This window comes from Chlamydotis macqueenii, chromosome 3 (assembly GCF_036417535.1).
Source record: "Chlamydotis macqueenii isolate bChlMac1 chromosome 3, bChlMac1.mat, whole genome shotgun sequence".
Taxonomy (NCBI): Eukaryota; Metazoa; Chordata; class Aves; order Otidiformes; family Otididae; genus Chlamydotis; species Chlamydotis macqueenii.
This window is the reverse complement of record NC_141558.1, coordinates 49852829-49873762: the sequence shown is the minus strand read 5'-3', so window position 1 is coordinate 49873762 and position 20934 is coordinate 49852829. Positions and strand designations below refer to the sequence as shown.

At 35.8% G+C, this 20934-nt stretch overlaps 1 protein-coding gene across 1 annotated transcript in view; it reads left to right on the top strand.

Annotated features, from left to right (window-relative positions):
• Positions 1-17397, top strand: part of LOC104480949 (adenylate kinase 9) — a 56332-nt gene extending 38935 nt beyond the window's left edge. Inside the window, exons 19-26 of the mRNA XM_086744178.1 lie at positions 4099-4305; positions 5265-5386; positions 6399-6611; positions 7226-7492; positions 11688-11806; positions 12969-13188; positions 14905-15111; positions 17158-17397. Coding sequence (XP_086600304.1) covers positions 4099-4305; positions 5265-5386; positions 6399-6611; positions 7226-7492; positions 11688-11806; positions 12969-13188; positions 14905-15111; positions 17158-17397 — 1595 coding nt within the window. The remainder of the gene's footprint in view (positions 1-4098; positions 4306-5264; positions 5387-6398; positions 6612-7225; positions 7493-11687; positions 11807-12968; positions 13189-14904; positions 15112-17157) is intronic.
• Positions 17398-20934: the final 3537 nt, after the last annotated feature.

The following is a 20934-nucleotide window of genomic DNA, read 5'->3' as shown; positions in this document are numbered from 1 at the left end:
CAAAAGGAGGCATGTATTTGAAACCCTTTATCTTTTTAAATTTGCCAACAGCAAAAGAACAGGAGTCCCTAAATCTAGCTCTTTCGTGTTTAACTCACTGGAGGCAAGGCACTGGCTCGCTTTCTTCTAGAAGACAGCAGTGGCATGGACCTTTGATATAATAACTTTGTAGGCAGCTTAGCCATCCAAGTCAGAAATATTTGTTAGATGTGTTCCTTGTCCTGCAGGTGCTCACATATCCCAGCTGTAACTGACACTTCCAGGTGATGCTTTAGTTGGTAGCATGTTAGACAAAAGTCAGGCAGGACCTCTACTCTGACCATTTTGTTTAGTGTTGTTTCCTGCCAAATCTTACTGATACGTAATAACTGAAATGCACCTACATTTTACTTAGTAATAGCTTTTTTTGACCTGGCTCTATTTTGGAAAATTAAATGTGATATTTGTGGATTTCTTTAACAATCCTCAAGAGAAGATTGAGAGACGTTCAGTTCTGGGAGGAAATACTTGCTTTCTTAAAGAATAAAATGGTAACAGGGCAGTCTAACTCTTCATGAGCCAGAACAATTGTTTGGCTTTTTCAGGTTGAGGCAAACTGAAAATGAACGTTACAGTGGCTGCAATTTCACATAGTGAGCACTGGCCTGCTTACTGCCAGGGAGTAACCATAAAACTCCAGGTTTTTAAGGTTTTGGGGTTTTGTATTTAAAAAAAAAATGGTCAAAGCTTTTAACTTACAAGGCATTAAGAAAGGCTTTCATTTTTAGTAATACCTCTCGTTTTTATGTATAGGAAGCAATATAAGGGAAAATAGTCATAATGGTCCTTTTTTGTAAAAATCAGTAAAAGTTCATTGGAGTCGGAAGAACCTGCTGTTGTTTGTGTCAAAATCTCTTCCTGCTTTTTCAACTGAAAACAAGACAGAAACAAAAAAAGGATGGGAAAATTATAGCAAAGTAGAAAATCGCCCCATCTGCTGTTCAAGCTCTTTCTGGCAGCTTCATTTCTGGCAAGAGACAAACACGGCATACACTGTAAGCCCCAGCAAACTTACAGTAATGTCAGACCATTTAAGTCATTGCTCTCAACTACTTTTCTGTCTGTTAGCTGAAGGCACTGATATCAGACTTATTAAACAGAACGCAGAAGAAAAAAAATACAAGAAAAATAAGAAAATCAGTGTTGAAAATTATACAAGTGCAGGGAACGGGAATAGCAGCAACACCATATTGCTGCTGCCGGAGACTGTTCATAATTTAGCAAGAACAAGGTGGTGATGGTGTCATCGAGGCACCTCTTTATCTTCTTCTAGCTGAGGCAGAAATTTACCTCAGGACTTTCAGGGCCTAAAAATGTCTGAATAGATGTTAACTGCAGCCCTAGGAACCAATGAATATCTTTCTCCTTTTCTGTTAATGTGTCAATATCAAGTCTTTAATTCAATATCTTCCAATCATAATCTGTCAATATCAAGTTTTTAATTCCCTCTGGCTTTTTCAGCAAAATGGATGGCAGTGGAAGCATCTATGACTTTGTTATTTTGCTCACCAAGTGTAACATATTTGATATAGTTTTGTCATGTTTACCATGAGTAGTACTTCTGAATTTCTTATCTATGCATTCTTTCAATCTCTAACTTTTGTTTACTTTTCATGAGACAGTTTTAGGAGACAGGCTTGGAATTCTCTGATCTTAAACAATTGACACTACAAATTTATACACAATGTATCTTAAGAGATTAAAGTCTTTTCTTTCCCATACTCATTAAACAAGTTATTGTATGCAGACATGGCTTCATTAAAGCCAAAATTTTTGTGAGCATTTCTCAGTCCACGTATCCACAGAGGGAAGCTATGATATAATTTTTTAAAAATAATTTTCATTTATTTATCCATTCATATTTGTATTACTACTATTATAATCATTGATATACTCCTTGTCTTGGAGTGTATTGACTGGCAGATGGGATTTACATCCACAATCCTTTTCCTTGTATGACTATGGATGACTTCTAGCCTCCAGAGAAATGGGTTACACTTTTGCATCTCATTGTTGGTACTTCTTAGAGTTACTCCACATATACATACGTCTGTATTTCTTCATAGCACCAGTATTTCAGTTCTATAGGTCATAACTATAACAGGCCTTTGTGTGCAAAAGCAAGTATATTCTTAAGATCCCTATAAGCATATACCTGAGAAAGTGCAGAGGGAACAGCACACAAAGTCATGCTCCAAGAAGGTGGTAAACCTAGGCTGCTGCTGCTTTGCAGTGGCTTTGCCATTAGTGTAAGAGAAGCTGTTCCTGAGAATCCTGTGAATAATACAGTGAGTTTCAATTATTATGATACTCTTCTATTTTTTTGGGGGAGGATCTTCAGCCTTCAACACCTGTATGTTTTCCCCGCACTCAGCAGGATAAATAGAGGCGTTATCTGTTTCTTCCAGGACAATGTGTTATCACAGTAATTTTAGCTTGCTGATCCATTTTGCTGGGAAGAGCCAAAATGTATCAACAGATAACTTATTCTAAATGGGAATTCTCAGTACTTGAAAACAACTTGTAAGATTGAAGAAGTACAAATACATTCTTCAAGCATTATTTTGTTTGCAGTTTTTAAAGTTATTATCAGTCATATCATGAGGATAAAACTATGTTTTCTTTGAAATTGGCAACAGTTCTTTTATGATATTTGGTATATTTTTAATGCAGTTATAGTGCATAATGTTTGCCATTCTCTGCTGTAAACTATATTTTTACATTACAGATATATGACCAAATTGTCTCTGAATATGTAACAGATAACCTCTTTGTTAATTTCTGTACATTTATAACAATGCATAATTGGAAAGATGCATTCATAACTCTTAAGAGGCCTTGTTTAGTGGTTAAATTACATGAACGAGGCTTGAAAGTCAAAAGAAATTAATTCCCTCTTTCTATTCTGCTACAGACTGGGTTGTGAAATTGAGATATTCCAGTTCTCTGAACAAATAGATCTAAATTTCAAGCTGTTTAACACCCACAGTTTCTGTTTCATGTAACAGGCAAAAGTGTGTTCAGCATCTCTGCAAAGATTAAACATTAGGTATCCAAGAATCAAAACACTCCCATTACAGATCACTTTTAAAAGATGGATCATAATCTCTGTGTACCTGTCTTGCCTCATCTGTTAATTATAGTTAGAGGCATCAGTTGTAACTTATTTAAGAACTCTGAAAGTGCATGGTTTAGTGTTGTAGCTCACAGCCTTTATCAATTTAGGATTTCAGTCTTTGATACCATCTCATATCCTTGATATTTACACTGAAGTGGACTTCTCTGTTTAGTCCCTTCTTTTTTCTTTCTCCTCTAAATCTTCTATTTTCTATGCAATTTTCCAATGTTAATCTTCACATGTGTGCCTTTGAGTAAATGCAGGTTTAATCCATTAACATCTGTAAACAGAGATCTTGTGCTCTTGTGCTGGCAAGGAAAAACACCTAGTAGTATGCATTATATTTCTGTTGACATAAAGAGTACATACTCCACTGGAAAAAGAACAGAAACCTAACACATAACCTGAACGCTCCACAACAGCTTCAGTAACTGAACCTGAAACAGGTCAGAACATGAAGTTGCTTCTTTGCAGTGTATGCTATTTTTCCTACTCTCTTTATTTTTTCCTATACTGGCATGTTCCATATGAGGCATGACCAGATGGATAGCCCATCAAAACCTCTTCAGCATTAAATCATAATTTAAAAATTCATACATATTCTTTATATTTCTTTGCAAAAAGAGACATTACATATATTTGTGTGCTGAGTGAAATAATGGTTTCATATGATACAAATTTAGTTAAGTAATTGGAGCTTGTTTATTTTCCTGGAGAAGCATCAGTATGTCAACATAATGAATTTGTCATTTTCAAAGTGTCTTTGTAAACAAGCAATATAATAATTCATAATTACAAGGGAGGGAGGAGGAAGTGACATTTAAAAAAAAAAAGCCACTATGTTTGAGGAAAATTAAAATAATCCTAAAGGATAATGATGATTTTTTAAATGCAGAATATTTTAGAGGAGCATTGCCTTCTATCTACTATTTGATTTTCAGAAATCATACTGCCTGAGTTTGCAGAGGATGATTTTCCAGATATACCAGAAATGGCAATAATTAAAAGGAATATTGACCTTTTCATGCATGACTGGCAAACAGTGGAGTCAGAAATCAAGCAGTCATCTCTAGTCCAGGTTGTTGTTTTAGAGATTGCTGAGCAAACTCCAGAAAATCTGCTTAATCAAATTGTGCTGGTTATGGAAAGTAAGTAATAATGTTTATGTGATTTATACTTAACCCACTAAGAGGGATTTTTGGAGAGCTTGTATGATGAAGACATTGAGGGGGGAGCTTACACTGAGTTCTGTATAACTCACATGAAGTGGGAACAGGACATATTGTGTTCTAGGGGTAAACTGAAAAGCAGACTAACCTTTAAGACATAGGAAGAGTGGCGAATATATATATTTGAAATATGTATATATGGCTGTACAAATATGTACATAATAGCTCCCTAAACATTCTGACAGCACATTTCCCCAGTTACTTGCTCTGTCTGTTCATGTCAGGACACTGGTTTGAGAAATGGACAGATAACAAGCTTCACTGATGTCCAGTATTCATTTAAGTCAATGAGACTTTCAGGGTGTGTAATAATCTCATCTACTCACCTGCACAGATTGTATTTCAAGATTGGATTGTTACAGTATTGATATATTTTTGGCAAATTACCTTTCTTCACTTGTGTGCTCAAATCTCTAAGAATTTGGAGTACTGGATAAACAATACTACGTTTTTTCTATGATTACTACAATGCAAGTGTTTTATTAACCAAAACATCTATTTTGCTAGCTTCATAATAAAACAAAATTTAACTGATTATTTTCCCCATTGAACAACAGGAAAAAAAAAACCTGTTGCAAACAGTAATGGCACTATCTGCATATGCTTGTATAATACTTTTTACTACAAGTTCCCATCAAAAATACCAATTTAAATTCAACCAAAAAACAACCGGTAGAATTTCTATTTTTAGAGGAAGCAATATATTAATTCTTACATCTGGGGAGAACAATTTGTTCTATGAGTATGAGAAATGCAATATACAGTTGGGATGATTTGCTTTCACATATGTGCTTACTTTTATGGCCAAAAAGGACATGTTCTGGCATAGACAAATGAAAAATATTGAAACAGAAAAAAAAAAACCCAAACCTTTTCAGAACCTTTTAAATATCGTGGCTGGGAATTATCTGCTGAAGACTTAGATGAGGAAGCAGAAGATCTAGCTGCTGAAGGGGAAGATGAAGAAGTAGCTGAAGAAGAGGAAAATGAAGATGAAGAAGTAAGCATGCTGGCTTTGTCCACTTATGCTTTTATTTTAACTCATCTATTTTCAGTTTAAACATAACCCCAGAGAAGTGAGATTTTGCAGCTGATTTTGTATGATCCAGTTTCAACCTTCTCATGGAATAAATATCAGCATATGCTTCAAGAACACTTTCATTGTATTCCTGTGTTCTAATAGTACTTCTGCTCCACCAAACAGCATAAAACCCCCATGTTAATAGAGAGAATAAACATAACTAGGTTTGCCAGATGGCAAAGAGAAGTTTTATTAAAGAAACAAATGTGAACTTTGATTTCTGTTGACTAACAATGATTCTGTGAGCCATCATGTAAACATCAGCATCCAACTGTGCAATCCTCTATTTCACCTCAGCTATTGATAATTTTCAAACACCCACTTCAATGAAATTAAAGGTCTAGTTTTGCCTTTCTTTTATTTGCAACCTATATTGGAAGCTGCTGATCCCCAAATTTAACAATACAGAATATCCATATACTGTACTGGAGCAGTAGTAAATAGATTTTTTTAGAAATTAATTTTATTGGATAAGTAGTCTGACTTTATAATTGTCAGATTAAAATTGTCAGATTTAAATTGAAATAATTTATAATTAACTCATTGCCTTTTCTGAAGAGGTCTACTGCATGTATAGAAGCAACAGAAAGTGAGTTTCAAGAACAAAGCAGGAAAATATTTTATCATAGATACTTCTAGTCTATTTTTTTCTTCAACATCTAAGTATGATATTATAATTTCAAATTTAAAATGTTCATTCTTTTCGCAATAATTGTCTCACCAGATTGGACAGGTTTTTTTCCTGACTCTGAATCTAAAAACTGTGTATTTTTATAGACATATTCAGCTTACAAATTATTTTGAGAATACCATTCTCATTCAATGTTCAGTTGATGTACTTGACATTACTTAATCTCTTCTACTTGATCTACTTAATCTAAGTGAACTACTGAATTCAAATAGTTTTTGAAAATTCTCATAATATTTTCAGGATGAAGAAAAATCTAAGGAAAAGAAAAGGCACATGGGAGACACAAAACACTTTTGTCCAGTCAGTCTGAAAGAGAATTTTGTCCTTTACCCAGGACTCCATGAACATGCAGCTAAATATCAAGACAAGATTTATTACTTTTCAACTTCTGCGTACAGAGATAAATTTTTGAAGAACCCTGAGGAGTATGTGGCTCACAATGAACCAATACAAGTGAGAAGCTTCAAAACTGTTTAAAGCAGATAATAACAGATTAAAGTCACTATTTTTCATTCCCAATTATAGTTGTTTATTATTCATAGACTCATAGAATAGTTTGGGAAGGGACATTATTGCTGATTTTTTCTAGGTAACAATAAATATATCAGGCAAGTCCTTGAAACAAATAAAACACATTGCTTCACTAGTGACTTTTTAGTATGTATCTAAATTAATACATTGAATTAATGATGCAAATAAAGCTGAAAAGAGAGGAAGATTATAAAGGTTTACAGTAATCATAAGACGTTATTAACAAATCACACATACCAGGGTTTTTTACTATCTTTTGAGTCTTTTTTTGTAAGTGGAAGAAGGGTGAAAGAAGGGAATCTAATGAAGTTTCGTTTTACCTACTGGCATCAGCTGCCATAGTGTATTTGTTCAGTATTCCCAGGGAGCAGGTAGTCTGTTTGGAACAGCAGTAGAAAGCCTGGCAAAATTAAAATGCAAAGTTATGTGACTGGTCTCGATGCAATTTTTGTAATGATATTTTGGAAGTGAAAAACAGTGGAGGGTGCACTGTAGACTCTAACGTGTTACAAAATATTCCATTTTTTTTCCTATAGGCTCCTCCCTTACGGGTGTGCTTAATTGGGACTCATGGAGCAGGTAAAACTACATGTGCACGACAGATAGCAGACAAATTAGGCATTTTCCATATTCAGTTTGAAGAATATCTACAGGAATTGATCTTACCCAAAACTAAAGAGAAAGTTAGGCGCCATTTTGATGAAGAACCTGAAGAAGATGATAATAAAATGACAATTCTATCACAGGAATTGGAAGACTTCTCTCAGACCATGACTAAAACTGAGACTGAAAAAAGCAAACAGGTAATAATCTGATCTTTTTTTCTGTCCATACACAAAATAATCATTTTAAGACCAGAACAGGAATTTCCTATAAAATTCTAGTTTGATAAAAATAATTTATGTTATATTATTTACTGATGAAATTTGGAAATAATAGTTCTTGATAACGTTTTCTTGTGAATGCCACAAACATTCTTCAAAACATTTGAATTATGTATAGGTTTTTTTTTTCTAAATAGTAGAGATGATAGATGCTAAATGGGGCAAAGGAAGACAAACTGAGAAAAAAAAATGAAGGTCAGAATAATAATGAGAAGGTATGGTTTCCTTCAAGTATTTGTAATATGCAGGTTCAGTCTGGTGCATGTGCTCCAATCGCACAGGAGTTTTGAAATGTTCACCAGCAGTGCTCTCTGCACTTTTTTGGGGCGAAATAATAGAATGCCTCTACCAGCCCTTCAGTCTGGCCATCCCTTGTCAAAAAAATCAGAAATACTTTTGGGTAAGCCCCAAGGTAAGCCAGTATTTTTAAAATAGGTTTTGTAATCTAGATTTTAGCGTTGTCTTTCCTATTGGCAACAGAGTTTCAAAACAGTAAAAACTCTTAGGTAGCATAAAATAGGCCTTGTAGTTAAAAAACTGTTTCAAATAGCTGGATATTCATCATACTAGTAAAAAAATTCATGAACAATAGTTTTCAGAAAATTAGGTCTTAATCAGGTTGAATACTGGTTCAAAATTGTTATAAATATACATTCTAAAACCTGTTTCTTACAGGGTGTCATTTCCCTGAACAATAAACATTTACACAAATGTTTATCAGGAGAGAGTTATTTCTTTTATTAGTGATATTTTGGGAAAAATAGACAAAGTTTCAACACAAATTAATTCCTCTTTAGGCAGCAATGCATATGATAAAAGCCTTTATTGTGAGGAGAAGTCTCAACACAGGTACACAGCATATAAATCTTTAAAAAAATGCATAGTACAAAGAAATTTAAGATCTACCTCCTAGATAATACAAATTAGGCTTTATCCAACTTTCAAAGCTTCAGGAAGAAATAAGCTTCTGCATCACATTCTGAGAACTGGGTTTTCTTGTGCTCCTGATACCTGCCATGTTCCTTCAAGTTATTAGTCATCAAAGACCTTCAAAGACTTCCTGCTACAGGATCTAAGGAAGCACGCAGGAGAGGAAGCAGGCTACAGAAGAGGCATACAGAAGCAGCATCCAGGTGCAGTATTAGGAAGATGAGCGCTCCATGGAAATGGAAACTAGTGAGAGATTCAAAGAGTAGCAAGAAGAATTTCTACAAGAACAACAGTAGCAAAAGGAAGACACAGAAAATATGAGTCTGCCACTGAGTGGGGCAAGTGACCTTTTGATGAAGGTCACTTGAAAAGGCAGAGAAGCTCAATGCCTTCTTTACCATGACCTTTACAACTACAGTGGCCACAAGTCTGTGGCCTTCTAGGTCTCTGTGCCTAGGAAAGCATGGATAAAGAGTGGTACTGCTCACCACAGAACAGGATCAAATTTTGGATCGTTTATGTAATCTGGACATACACAAGTCAATGGGGTGCATTCACAGCTGCCAAGGAAGCTGCCAAAGGCACATTCCAGGGCACTCTCTATTGTCTTGAAAAGCAGGGGAGGTCCCTGATAGCTAGAAGGTACTGTTCCTGATTAAGTAATACAAGAGCAGGTAATATTGGAAGCAAATGCTTCAACATAGATGGAGTACAGATCAAAACCATGGGTGTCAGAACAAAAATCCAGGTTTTCATCAGTTTAATCTAAGAGGAGGTTCTTTTGGCAAGTCAGTTTACAACTTGGTCATCACAGCTTAAAATATGGCAAATGTTCCTGGCACCGGTGGTTATAGCTGGCTCTCACTCAGCTTTATTTTTTTGGCATCAATACGTCTTACACAAAGGCAATGCTGTTACTAGTTTTTCCTCATCATAAATTTATCTGCCGGTAAACAATCATCTTCTACATTACTATTTTTTTCTTGCAGTTCTTATAAAGCGCTTTATCTGATAACATGACCAAAGCACAGCTAATGCAATTGCTCAATTTAGAAACCCATTAGTTAGTCCATGCACAAAACTCTAGAGGATAAGGTGATGGACTCCCTAAGCACTTCTCTGAGTATTACTACCACCAGACTGACTATCCTGTTTTTCACTGACGCACTACCTCTCCAAAATAATTTAAATTCACTTCATTTGTATAATTCTCTTTCACTTTGGCACAAGACAGTAGAAGCATATCTATCAAAACTCAAGGTAAAGAGCAGCTACAATATTCAAAGCAAAAACACTAAAGGAAAATAAAACATACCACGCAGTCTCGGAAGTTTAGCAAAAAGGTACCATCTTGGTTGTTTTAGTATGTGTCAACCACACCTCTTGCAGCATTGACAGGTCTGGGGAGCAACCTTGTCCTTTGAACCACCGCTATGCGGGGTGTTCTCTTTTCTGTACCCAGAATACACATCTCGTGTTTCTTTTCTTTTATCAAATACAAATGCTGTGCAACAGTTCATCTGCAGTGATGTCAGTGATACATTTTTATAGGGGTTTTACTGTTCTCTCCCATTTCACACATTGCTTTCAAGATGCCTTTGTGATACAGATCTGGCTACCACTTTACCTTCTTAGGTATCCATTATACCATACTAATATCTTTTAATATATATGCTGTGTCAGGCACTAGAGAAAATATTACTCACATACACACTACATTAGAACTGTATCTTCCAGCATATTCTCAAGTTCTTTTGGCTACATTATCAGAATAGATGTCAGGCATAGGAATTCTTATTCAGATATGTCCCTGCAGCAAGCAGCTCCCTACCATATTTTGAGGGTTCCTGGATCACTTTGGATCCTTTTGTTAAAAAGCATTATTCCTTTATTTTCTGACAGATTACGGTAACAAATTCTTCAGCAATTTGGGTTCATATGACTACTACATGAGGAAGAGACAGCAGAACATTGTAATGAATTCACAGAAGAATCTCAGGAGACAACTTAATTCCGTTTCCTGAGAGGGACAGGCCAACACATAGCTACATAATAAGTTTTCTCTTCAAGTGACTTTGGATGCACCTTAGGTGCATGTTTGGTGGCCACTGATATTTAAAAAAACACACTATTTTGGTAGTGTATATCTAGTCTTCTTAAACAAGTATAGATGACTTTTTACAAATTAGACCCTTACAAGGTATGGCAGAAAAAGTATTGAACTCTTTACAGGACACCAGATACATTTCTCTTGTGATCTTTGCCATTCTTTTTTCAGGAAAAAAATAAACCAACTAACTAGAAAATAATATTTTCTTCTGTAAATATTATAATGAAAAAATAACACAGCAGGTCAGGAACAGTGATATTTTCTGACTTCCAGTGTTGTGTTTTATCTGGTATACTTGTAAAAACATATATTTTGATACTGCAACTGATGTAAACTAATCCAGAATCACCAATCTATACCCTTTTTTCATTCTCTTTTACTGCAGTTTGTGTCAGGAAGCCATTGTGTGAGAAGTGCATCCTCAGCCATATCAATCTTAACAGTGTTACATATTCTGAAAAAAACAGTTTTTCACAAGAACTTAACAGTTAGATTTGGTATTTGAATGCTCTGCATTTGACTAGTCAATAATACTGCTCTGCTCTGTAGAACAATGCTGTCTTTCTGATTTCTGGTCATGTGCCTATACCCAGTAAACTCAGACATCTTTGACATCTTTCTTTGGATTGCATCAAAAGATAAAAGTTGCTTTTAAAAAGTAAAAAAAACCATTCTGATGTAGAGCAGACAGTCTTCCAGCAGCAGAACATGTATAACTAAGTGGGAAACTTCTTGTAGGCAATTAGGAGAAACTGTGATCATTTCAGTTTCTATTCCTCTGAATTGAGCATATGTATAATTAAATCCTTAACAATTGTGCTTGGGTTTAGGTTTCACTAAAACTCATACAAATTGCCTCAACTCTAGGGAATTACCCAACACCAAGACATGGAAAGTATCACAAGATGTATAATGTAGTACAGTGAAGTGTGGCAAATGAGTTTACTTTGTTTCCGTTGGTTTAAATCAAATGAAGACAGTACCTTACTTAGCCAAAAAAAACCAACAAATGTGTCAGGTAGATCTTTCTTTCCGTTTTGTTTATTATTTTTTGTGGATTTTCTTTATATAAAGGAAGTGAAGTTAACTGATGAGGAAGAAGCAATCAAAGCAAATCTAATGGATAACAAGGCACTGCCTCCAGAAGTCCTTGATAAAATTGTTCTTGACTGGTGGATGAAAGAACCATTCCGGTAACTGTAATTAGATTCTCTTTTTCTTTAATTAATCTTAGGAATTAGCTCATTCATTGTGTCCACAATTACAAATAACTACTGTAGACATTATTTCAATGTTCTTGTACTTGTTATGAATCATGACCTACCTCTCAGTCTTACTTTTGTTGCTCTGCTTCGATTGATATTTTGACAGTAATATAATGCGTCATGTGCTCTACACAGTGCTCTTGAATTGGATTAATCTCCTGAATAGCCAGGTAGTTTTTGTGAGCTTACAGGATAGATATGTAAATAAAACTTTTATATTTTCATGTAATTAATAAACATAGAGAGCTGGAATCCAGCTGTAACTATTGATTTCCATATATTGTAAATATCATATGGAAAGCAAAGACAAAGTATCAATGGTCTCCAAAACCACACAGAATCAGGTTATCTTTTGCATTCATCACAATTTCTACTCCAGTGATGTATCTACAACAGACTTCCTTTCATATTAGAAAGTACCTCCCTAACACTGTGATAAATGTGGACTATTGTTGCATAAATAAATATGATCATCAACTCCAAGAAATCAGACTGGCTTTTTAGGATGTAATTTCAGTAGGGAAAAATCCCCTTTTGCATGTCCTATCTATTCCATTCATTTCCATCCAGATCATAGCTGCTGGCAGCTTGCCCATTAGGTTTCAATGCCTAACAGTATTTAATGCCTTAAAAAGAATAAACAAGGTCCTCAAATAAACTTCTGTCCTGTCAGCCCACAAATAGGAGACAATATTCTCTTAATGGTGTAAAAATAGGGAGATCAGTTTTAGGGAAAAAAAGAATGCATCAAGACAAAATATATGCAGCATGACACATCATGTTGTGATATTATATTATATCAATTCAGTTTCATCAGGGACTGTACAGCAGAAGAGAACCTTCATAATGATATATATAATGATCAATATCCTCCCCCCAACTTTTTCCCATAGCACCCAGGACCACCTCTTCTTTCATCCACTCCCACTCCTTGTAGCTTCTTTGGTTTTCTGCAGTTTTACAATGTTTCTCTCTTAAGGTAATAAAGAGAAATAGTAACATCTTAGTAACACAACATTCAGCTTTACAGAATTACTCATCTAATCTGAGACTGTAAGAGCTCCAACAAAACATCTTATTTTCCAATTAGGTCTACAGGATTTATACTGGATGGTTTCCCTCGTACTTCAGATGAAGCCCAGTATTTGTCAGAACGAGGACTCTGTCCTGATGTTGCAGTTTATATTAAAGTAGAAGAAAGTGACATTCTTGACCATCTTTTTCCTCCACGTCTAAAAAAATGGAAAGAAAGACAGTATAAAAAAATGGAAAATAAAAAGAAACTGAAAGACCTGAAAGCAAAAATAAGGGTAAGTTTTCAGCCCTGTCTAACTTTTTGTAATGTCAGCAGCACAGATCTGAACACAGATTGTAAGACTTCCACAGCAGTGAAGAGCACACAGAAAAACAGTAATGGGAGCCAGGAGACAAAACACCACACCTTCACAGCATTTCTAGATTTACCATAGGAACCAAAAAGAATTTAGGGCTTCTTTCCTCCTGCAATTAATTTGTGCAGGAGTTCAGATATCTCACAGCCCAAGAAAAGTAGCTGTGCTGCCAGACAACTGGCAATCTGACAGAATGCCAGACATCTGGAAAGTCCTGGACAAAAGGCAACTAGATGGAGAGAGTGAATATGGCCATAAAAAAAATCAAATACACAGCTAATGTATGGTACTGTTGTTCCATCCTGGATTCCCTGTGCATGGGCTGTTGAGTTGATCTTCATCTCCCATAGACTAACTCCACAGGTACTGTATGGTGTACATGTCTGTGTTTCCAACTATGATACTCTGCACAGAAATGTAACAGCACTAATCCATGTTCTCGGTGCTGCTGCTGCTGCACAGTCTCCCATTTGAACAAAGCTGTGCCTACTACTGAGACTACACAGTCTCTCTCTCACTCCCTCCACCCTCCAAGGGAATAGGGAGAGATAATATAAGAGATAATATAACACACTGGCTACTGAGAGGAAAATTAACTCCATCCCTGCCGAAACCAGGACACTGCGCAGACAGTATTTTTTAACATTAGAAGCAACTAGAAACAGAGGTTTAAGGTGGAAAGAACAACATCAGTTCTAGGTCACATACCAATTCTTAGAGGAGCGCTTTTATTAGCAAATATCATTGTCTTCTTACTTTTTTTTTTCACTAACAGAATGAGAAGATTGCTAGAAGAAGGGAAGAACTTTTAGCAGAACAAAAAAAAAAGAAACAGGAGGTAAGAAAACAAGCTAATAAAAAGATTTTAAATAGAAGTGTTTGCATTCATATCTTAGAAATTTCTAGAGCCTTTAGTCACAGAGTTTTCAGGGCAATGTACAATAGTAAAAATGTGATAGACTTTCAGAAACTTCTACTTTCAAAAACAATTTGACATGATGTTTAAATTGTTTTAGAAACTATTGACTCATGAACACTAAAAACAATTTAAACAATTCTCAATATATGCTAGAATTCAGCAAAGTACTTACGAATGTGTTTAATGTATCTAATTTGTAAGCATAAGAGCAGCCCCTCCAATTGCAATTAGGCATGTATTTTAAGTACCCTGTCTAATCCATGGTTAATCCAGAATAGGATTGTACCAGGATTTCTGCCCAAACTCAATTACAACGTATATTTACAAATGCATAAATGTACCACTTGGCTGATCAGGAAATTCTGCCAACTACACTTTCAGCTAACAAGGTTGTTTATAACAAAGTCCTGCCAAACTACAATACCATGTATGAAAAAAGACTCCATCTACCAAAACTGCATGTAGCACTTCATTTTTTTAAGCACTTTTGGAACGGGTACAATGCTTCACGGTACGCACTATGCAATACCTCTGTATTTTCTTCTGAAATATGATTCTAGAATTTACTAGATTTTTGCTTATGATAAAGGATACCCCAAAATGAGGTTTTGCTGAATTAATGATTTTTCAAATTAAAAAAGAGACAAAAATACCACATGTTCTTTCAAAACATGTGTATCATAGACATGAAACAACAAAATATTTTACCTTTATAGGCTTTAGCAAATAAGGAGCATTATGAAGCCACTGAGGAGGAAGATAAAAATGAAAATGGAGATGTTGAAGCTATACTTGAAGAAGAGTTTTTAGAAGAAGAAGAAGAAGAGGCTGAAGAAGAACAGGAGAGTGATGCTGTTGACCGCATACAAAATGAAATTACAGAAAACTTTGATTCAGAAGTAGACAGCTTACAAGGTGTACAGGTATCTATGCCACTGCTTATTTTTTTTTAAATTATATGATCACATGATACAAGAAGAATTTTCAGTTTTATTTTAGTTTTCAAATTCAAAAGTTATAGTGCTTAAACAGTCATGCTGCTGTACTCATGATCTAAATATGTGAGCATGATGAAGTCTGTAGTGTAAAGGCATACACTTTTAAAAGTATATAATTTATAAGACTGATATTGTAGGGAAAAAACAGAGGAAAGAGTAGATCTACCTAGTCTTGGGGTCCTTATTTCCTTTTTGATAGGTCAGTTGATGCAGGCAGCCAAACTAGAGAGTCATAAATATATGAACAACATTTCAAAATAATTTTAAAGGCAAAATTCTTATTAGACAACTCTGGCTTTTTTATACAGTTCTTAGTAACATAATTTTCTTGAAATCGGTGCAATTACTTATGGTGAGGTAACCTCATCTAACTTTAGATATCTGCAATGTTAATGCCCACATATAAAGTAGTAAGTAGATTGGTGCCATTTGTTTACTGTATACTAAGTATCTTACTTCAGGAGGAAACTAATAATGATTTAGAAGAAACTCTATCCACTGACCAGAGAGAAAGTTTACAGAAGTAGATAGCAAAGACACAGATGTAAGATTTGCAAAATTAATCCAACCTGTACCAACACCATCACACCAAGTGTGATTGATTCAAGGTTCACTTTATTTTAATAGTTAATGGATTAAATGCCAGATGAACCAAGAATAAAGCATAAGCTGTGTGGAAAAGATGAATGTTTTGTGCTCAGAGATTCACCTTTCCATTAATTTTGGAAGAACATTAATTGAAAGTACATTCAACTTTCAAAAATGATCATAAAATGTCACAGTTTTATTGAAATATTCGATGCGTATCATCATGTATCCCAATGATAATCACAAAAATAATTTTAGGGGTTCTAAATGAAGCTGGTTGCTAATTTCACTTTTCTGAGTATAAAATGAATTTGCAAAATAGAATTGTAAAGAATTTAGCATAAGGCCCATGAGAGACAATAAAAAAGAAATCCTGGTAACAGCCTTAGCTCTTTATGTAAACAATACAACGTTTCAAGTTAAAGCTAGTGTAAGGCTACAGTTCTTGGAGCCTTTTCCTCTCTGTCATTTGGGAACATATTGTTTGTTGCGTTAGTAAACCCATGAAAAATGTGATCAGAAAAGGAACAGACAATTAAGAAAGTCAGCAACTTTTGTTTCTCTCAAAAGTACCTAAATCTCAGTGACAAGAAAGGTGACTAGTGTTTTAGAATTCATTATTTTATTGAGTTCTGCTTATGACAGTAAGTGAAAAGATCCAAGACTGTGGATGTATATAGATATTACATATATATTGAGGAATTACGCAGAGGTAGTATCATGCAATAGAGTTACGTATTGGGACTAGATACTACTAATATCCCCTTTTTACAGCTTACTCAATATTTACCCATTATTTTTTTTTAATTCCAATAACATTACACCTTTATAAATTACTTTAAATAACTTACTATTTCTTATTCATTGTTCAAGATTCTTCTTTATTGTTTTATGATTCTTTAACTGTTGGTCCTCTTTGACATTGTGGAATCTTGATCTTTCACGGAAAACTAAATGATGGCATTAAAACACAGTAGCACTTGTAAAAGTATTACATTGCTAGAAAATTGATTGGTTTTATATTTTAACTGAATATGCTAGGGAATAATAACTTACTAGAAAGCAATGATATTTTTAGAGAGTCACTAAATAAGCCATCCTAAATTGTCTGGAGTAGGGAAAGAATGATATTTGATTATTTTTTTAATAAAATATACTTCTCAAGCTTTAGCTTTATCATAGTAGATTTCTCAAAGTTAACTATCAGATTGTCCTCTTTTAAAAAAAAAAATTGGCAGGAAGACCAATTCTCGTCTCAAGTAAAATTTTGCTGATTTACAGTGACTGAGAACATGCTCAAGAAATCCTCGATACTTCACAGTCATTATTAAAAATCTGATTATGTTTATGATTTTAATATTTCATTGTGTTTTCATTAACCAGGAAGAATTTGAAAAATTGTTAATACCACAAATTGAGATCAATGGAGGACGGAAACTTCACATCGTACGCTACCAAATATATAGCAAGCTGAATTCTCTAATGGAAAATCGTGGAAGCATTTTAGAGAAATGTTACCCAATAAGTTTGCCACTTGCACATAAGATGCTAGTTTTCTCATATAAATTTCCAAGTTCTTTTGGTCAGTGGGATCCAGTCAAGGTAATGTTCTCAAATAGCTGAAGAATATTTTCAAGAAGTAATACTTTTTTAAAATATATTTCACATTAAAAATATTATCAGACAGTAGCATCTAATACGAGAAACATTTAATGACAACTACATTACTGAATCAAAACTACACCACTGAATATACACAAAATACAGCAAGCATTGATAATAAAGAGTGTTAGTATTTTCAGTGTTGCAGCTAAATTACAGCTGAGAGGCATTTAGTAAAATCTGTTACATTAGAATTACTGACACAATCAAAGATGGCACCAAATCAGAAATAAAAGCCTAATTCTTAACGATCCACAAAGCACAGGACAAGAGAGACAGTCTTAAAACCTTCCAGAAGCAGAGAAAACAAACTGAAAGGATTTGGCGTTTCAATTTGTAAGAAGCCACATGGGTGGCCACCAAACCTAGCAGTGGCAAAAGAGTAAACCAACAAATGTTAAATGCGTGTAATTAATCAGCAATAGTTCTTTGTTGTCAAAATTTACAAATCTAATTCCATAGTATTTTACTAGACATCTGGAAAGCTGAGGTCAGAAAGTACTCATGTCTATCCCCAAAAGTGGGCTGATACAGTTTTATAGGTAGCAAGTGAAATGTTAGCAGGTAAATTTTTGGTTTTAATGCTGGAAATAAAAACAAGTTGGATTGTGAGTAAATAATAAATAAAAAGAAAGATTGATTAAAAAAAAAAATCCCAGTGAACAAGATACAGAAAACACAAAGTTCCTGAAGGGAACATACTTTGGCCTCCATTTTACGATGCTAATTAATCAAGTAACTTTTAATCCCTTTTGTATAGTCACGTTGTTGGGTTTTCACCTATTGCAGATCATGTTTATCTTTCTTTAACCTTGGCAATCAGAATTTTATACAGATCAGCTCTTATTACGGCTTTATATAATCAAAATACTTACTTAAAGTGCTTTAGGATTAGAATTGCCTTTCCCGTGGCTGCATCAAAGTGGCATCTAATAATGTAGGGACATATTAATAGAAGTAGATATTTCTTCTCTTCTGTCATTTCCACGTACTGAACCCCAGCTTATATGTGAGTTCTTGTTAGTTGCTACACACTAGACCTTGCAGTTTGTTCTATTAGATTTCACCACATTTTTGTCATTCCATTTCTCCAATTCATTCATTTATGCTGTACAGCAGTTTTTTTTGCCAGCCAAAAAGTACAATTCAGTTAGAAGAAAGAAATCACAGAAAGCTATTAGATAAAATCAGAGTGGTGTGCAGACAGTGGGAATGTACATGCTGACAATAATGAAAGGGAAATAGGATCATTTTGAGGGTATTTTAGGATATAATTGAAATTATAAAATTGATTAAGGAACAGAGGTTTTTTTTTTTAGAAAAGCAGATAGAGTATATGCCAATTACTTTTAGAATAAATTTAGGGGGGAGTGAAGTAGTTATGCAACTGATTAGATAAGCAAAGAATAAAAATTATAAGCTGAGGGAGAAACAGGAGTAGATAAACAGCAGAACAAACTCCTGACATCTTATAAATTGGGGGCAAACACCCTGACATGACTTGATGCAAGAATAGGAACCTAAGAATCAGAGAATGGTCTGGCAAGGTAATGCCGTGCAGTAAAACAGTCCCATCTCTCACTGTAAAAACTAGATCAACTTACCTGTATATTTACTGATTCCTTCAAAGAATACTGATAGATTTGTGAGGTAGGATTTCCCTCTACAAGAAGCTGAGTTGGCTCTTCCCCATTATTTCATATGTATGCCTGTAACTACTGGTTTTTTCCTTAGTATGTTGCAGTTTGCTCAATAGAGGGTCAGATTTACTGGACTACATTTGCCAGGATCCATCCTGGAGGCCTTTTCAAAAAACAGTCACTTTCTCAACCTTCCTTTTTTGTGGAAGGAAGGCCAACGCAAGCAATAGGTTACACGTTATCCAGTAACAATTTCACTTCTGAATCCCTTTAGAACTGTAAGGTGAATGGAATCTGGTCTGGGCAATTTTTTTCTACAGATGTCAACAGCTTGTTCTAAAACATCTTTTATTGACACTTTAAGGTCGTTCCTCCAAGAAGGGTTACAACAGGGACATGACTAAGTTCTTCCATAGTGCTGCAAGGAATTCATTTAGCATTTCTGCAATGACCATTTCTGCCATTAGTGCTCCTCTTAGATCTCAATGATCCGTCAACCCTACAGACTTTCTAGTTGGCTGTCTGATGTGTCTGAAAAGTTTTCATCAGCAGTGCATGTATTTTACCAAAAGCTTTTTTGACTTGCCTTGTTGTGGTTTTACACTTCACCGTAATGTAAGTATTGATACTATTTTCTGTTTTCTTCACTTGTACATGACTTCTGCTGAATACAATATTAGAATCATAGAATCATAGAATGGTTAAGGTTGGAAGGGACCTTCAAAGGTCATCTAGTCCAACCCCCCTGCAAGGAGCAGGGACATCCCTGACTAGGTCAGGTTGCTCAGAGCCTCATCCAGCCTAGCCTTGAACGTTTCCAGAGATGGGGCCTCCACCACCTTTCTGGGCAACCTGTTCCAGTGTTCTATAACTCGCATTGTAAAAAATTTTTTCCTAATTTCTAATCTAAATCTACTCCCCACTATTTTAAAACCATTATTCCTTGTCCTATTGCAACAGGCCCTACTAAACAGCCTTTCCCCATCTTTCTTGTAGGTCCCCTTGAGGTACTGGAAGACCGCTATCAGGTCTCCCCGGAGCCTCCTCTTCTCCAGGCTGAACAGCCCCAACTCTCTCAGCCTGTCCTCATAAGAGAGGTGCTCCAGCCCTCTGATCATCTTCGTGGCCCTCCTCTGGACCTTCTCCAACTGGTCCATGTCCTTCTTGTGTTGGGGGCTCCAGAACTGGACACAGTACTCCAGGTGGGGTCTCACCAGGGCAGAGTAGAGGGGGAGAATCACCTCCCTCGACCTGCTGGCCATGCTTCTCTTGATGCAGCCCAGGATGCAGTTGGCCTTCTGGGCCACAAGGGCGCATTGCCTGCTCATGTTAAGCTTCTCATCCACTAGCACTCCCAAGTCCTTCTCCTCAGGGCTGCTCTCAATCCATTCCCCGCCCAGCCTGTATTTGTGCCTGGGATTGCCATGACCCAGGTGCAGGACCTTGCACTTGGCCTGGTTGAACTTCATGAGGTTGGCACGGGCCCACGTCTCCAGCCTGTCAAGGTCCCTCTGGATGGCATCCCTCCCTTCCAGCGTGTCGACAGCACCACACAACTTGGTGTCGTCGGCGAACTTGCTGAGGGTGCACTCTATCCCACTGTCCATGTCGCCAACAAAGATGTTGAACAGGGCCGGGCCCAGCACGGACCCCTGAGGGACGCCAGTTGTGACCGGTCTCCACATGGACATTGAGCCGTTGACCACCACTCTCTGAGTGCGGCCATCCAGCCAACTCCTTATCCACCGAGTGGTCCGTCCATCAAACCCATGTCTCTCTAGTTTAGAGAGAAGGATGTCGTGCAGGACAGTGTCAAAATTCTCAGTGTTTCTTCTACTGTTAGGCAGATAAGTGGAAC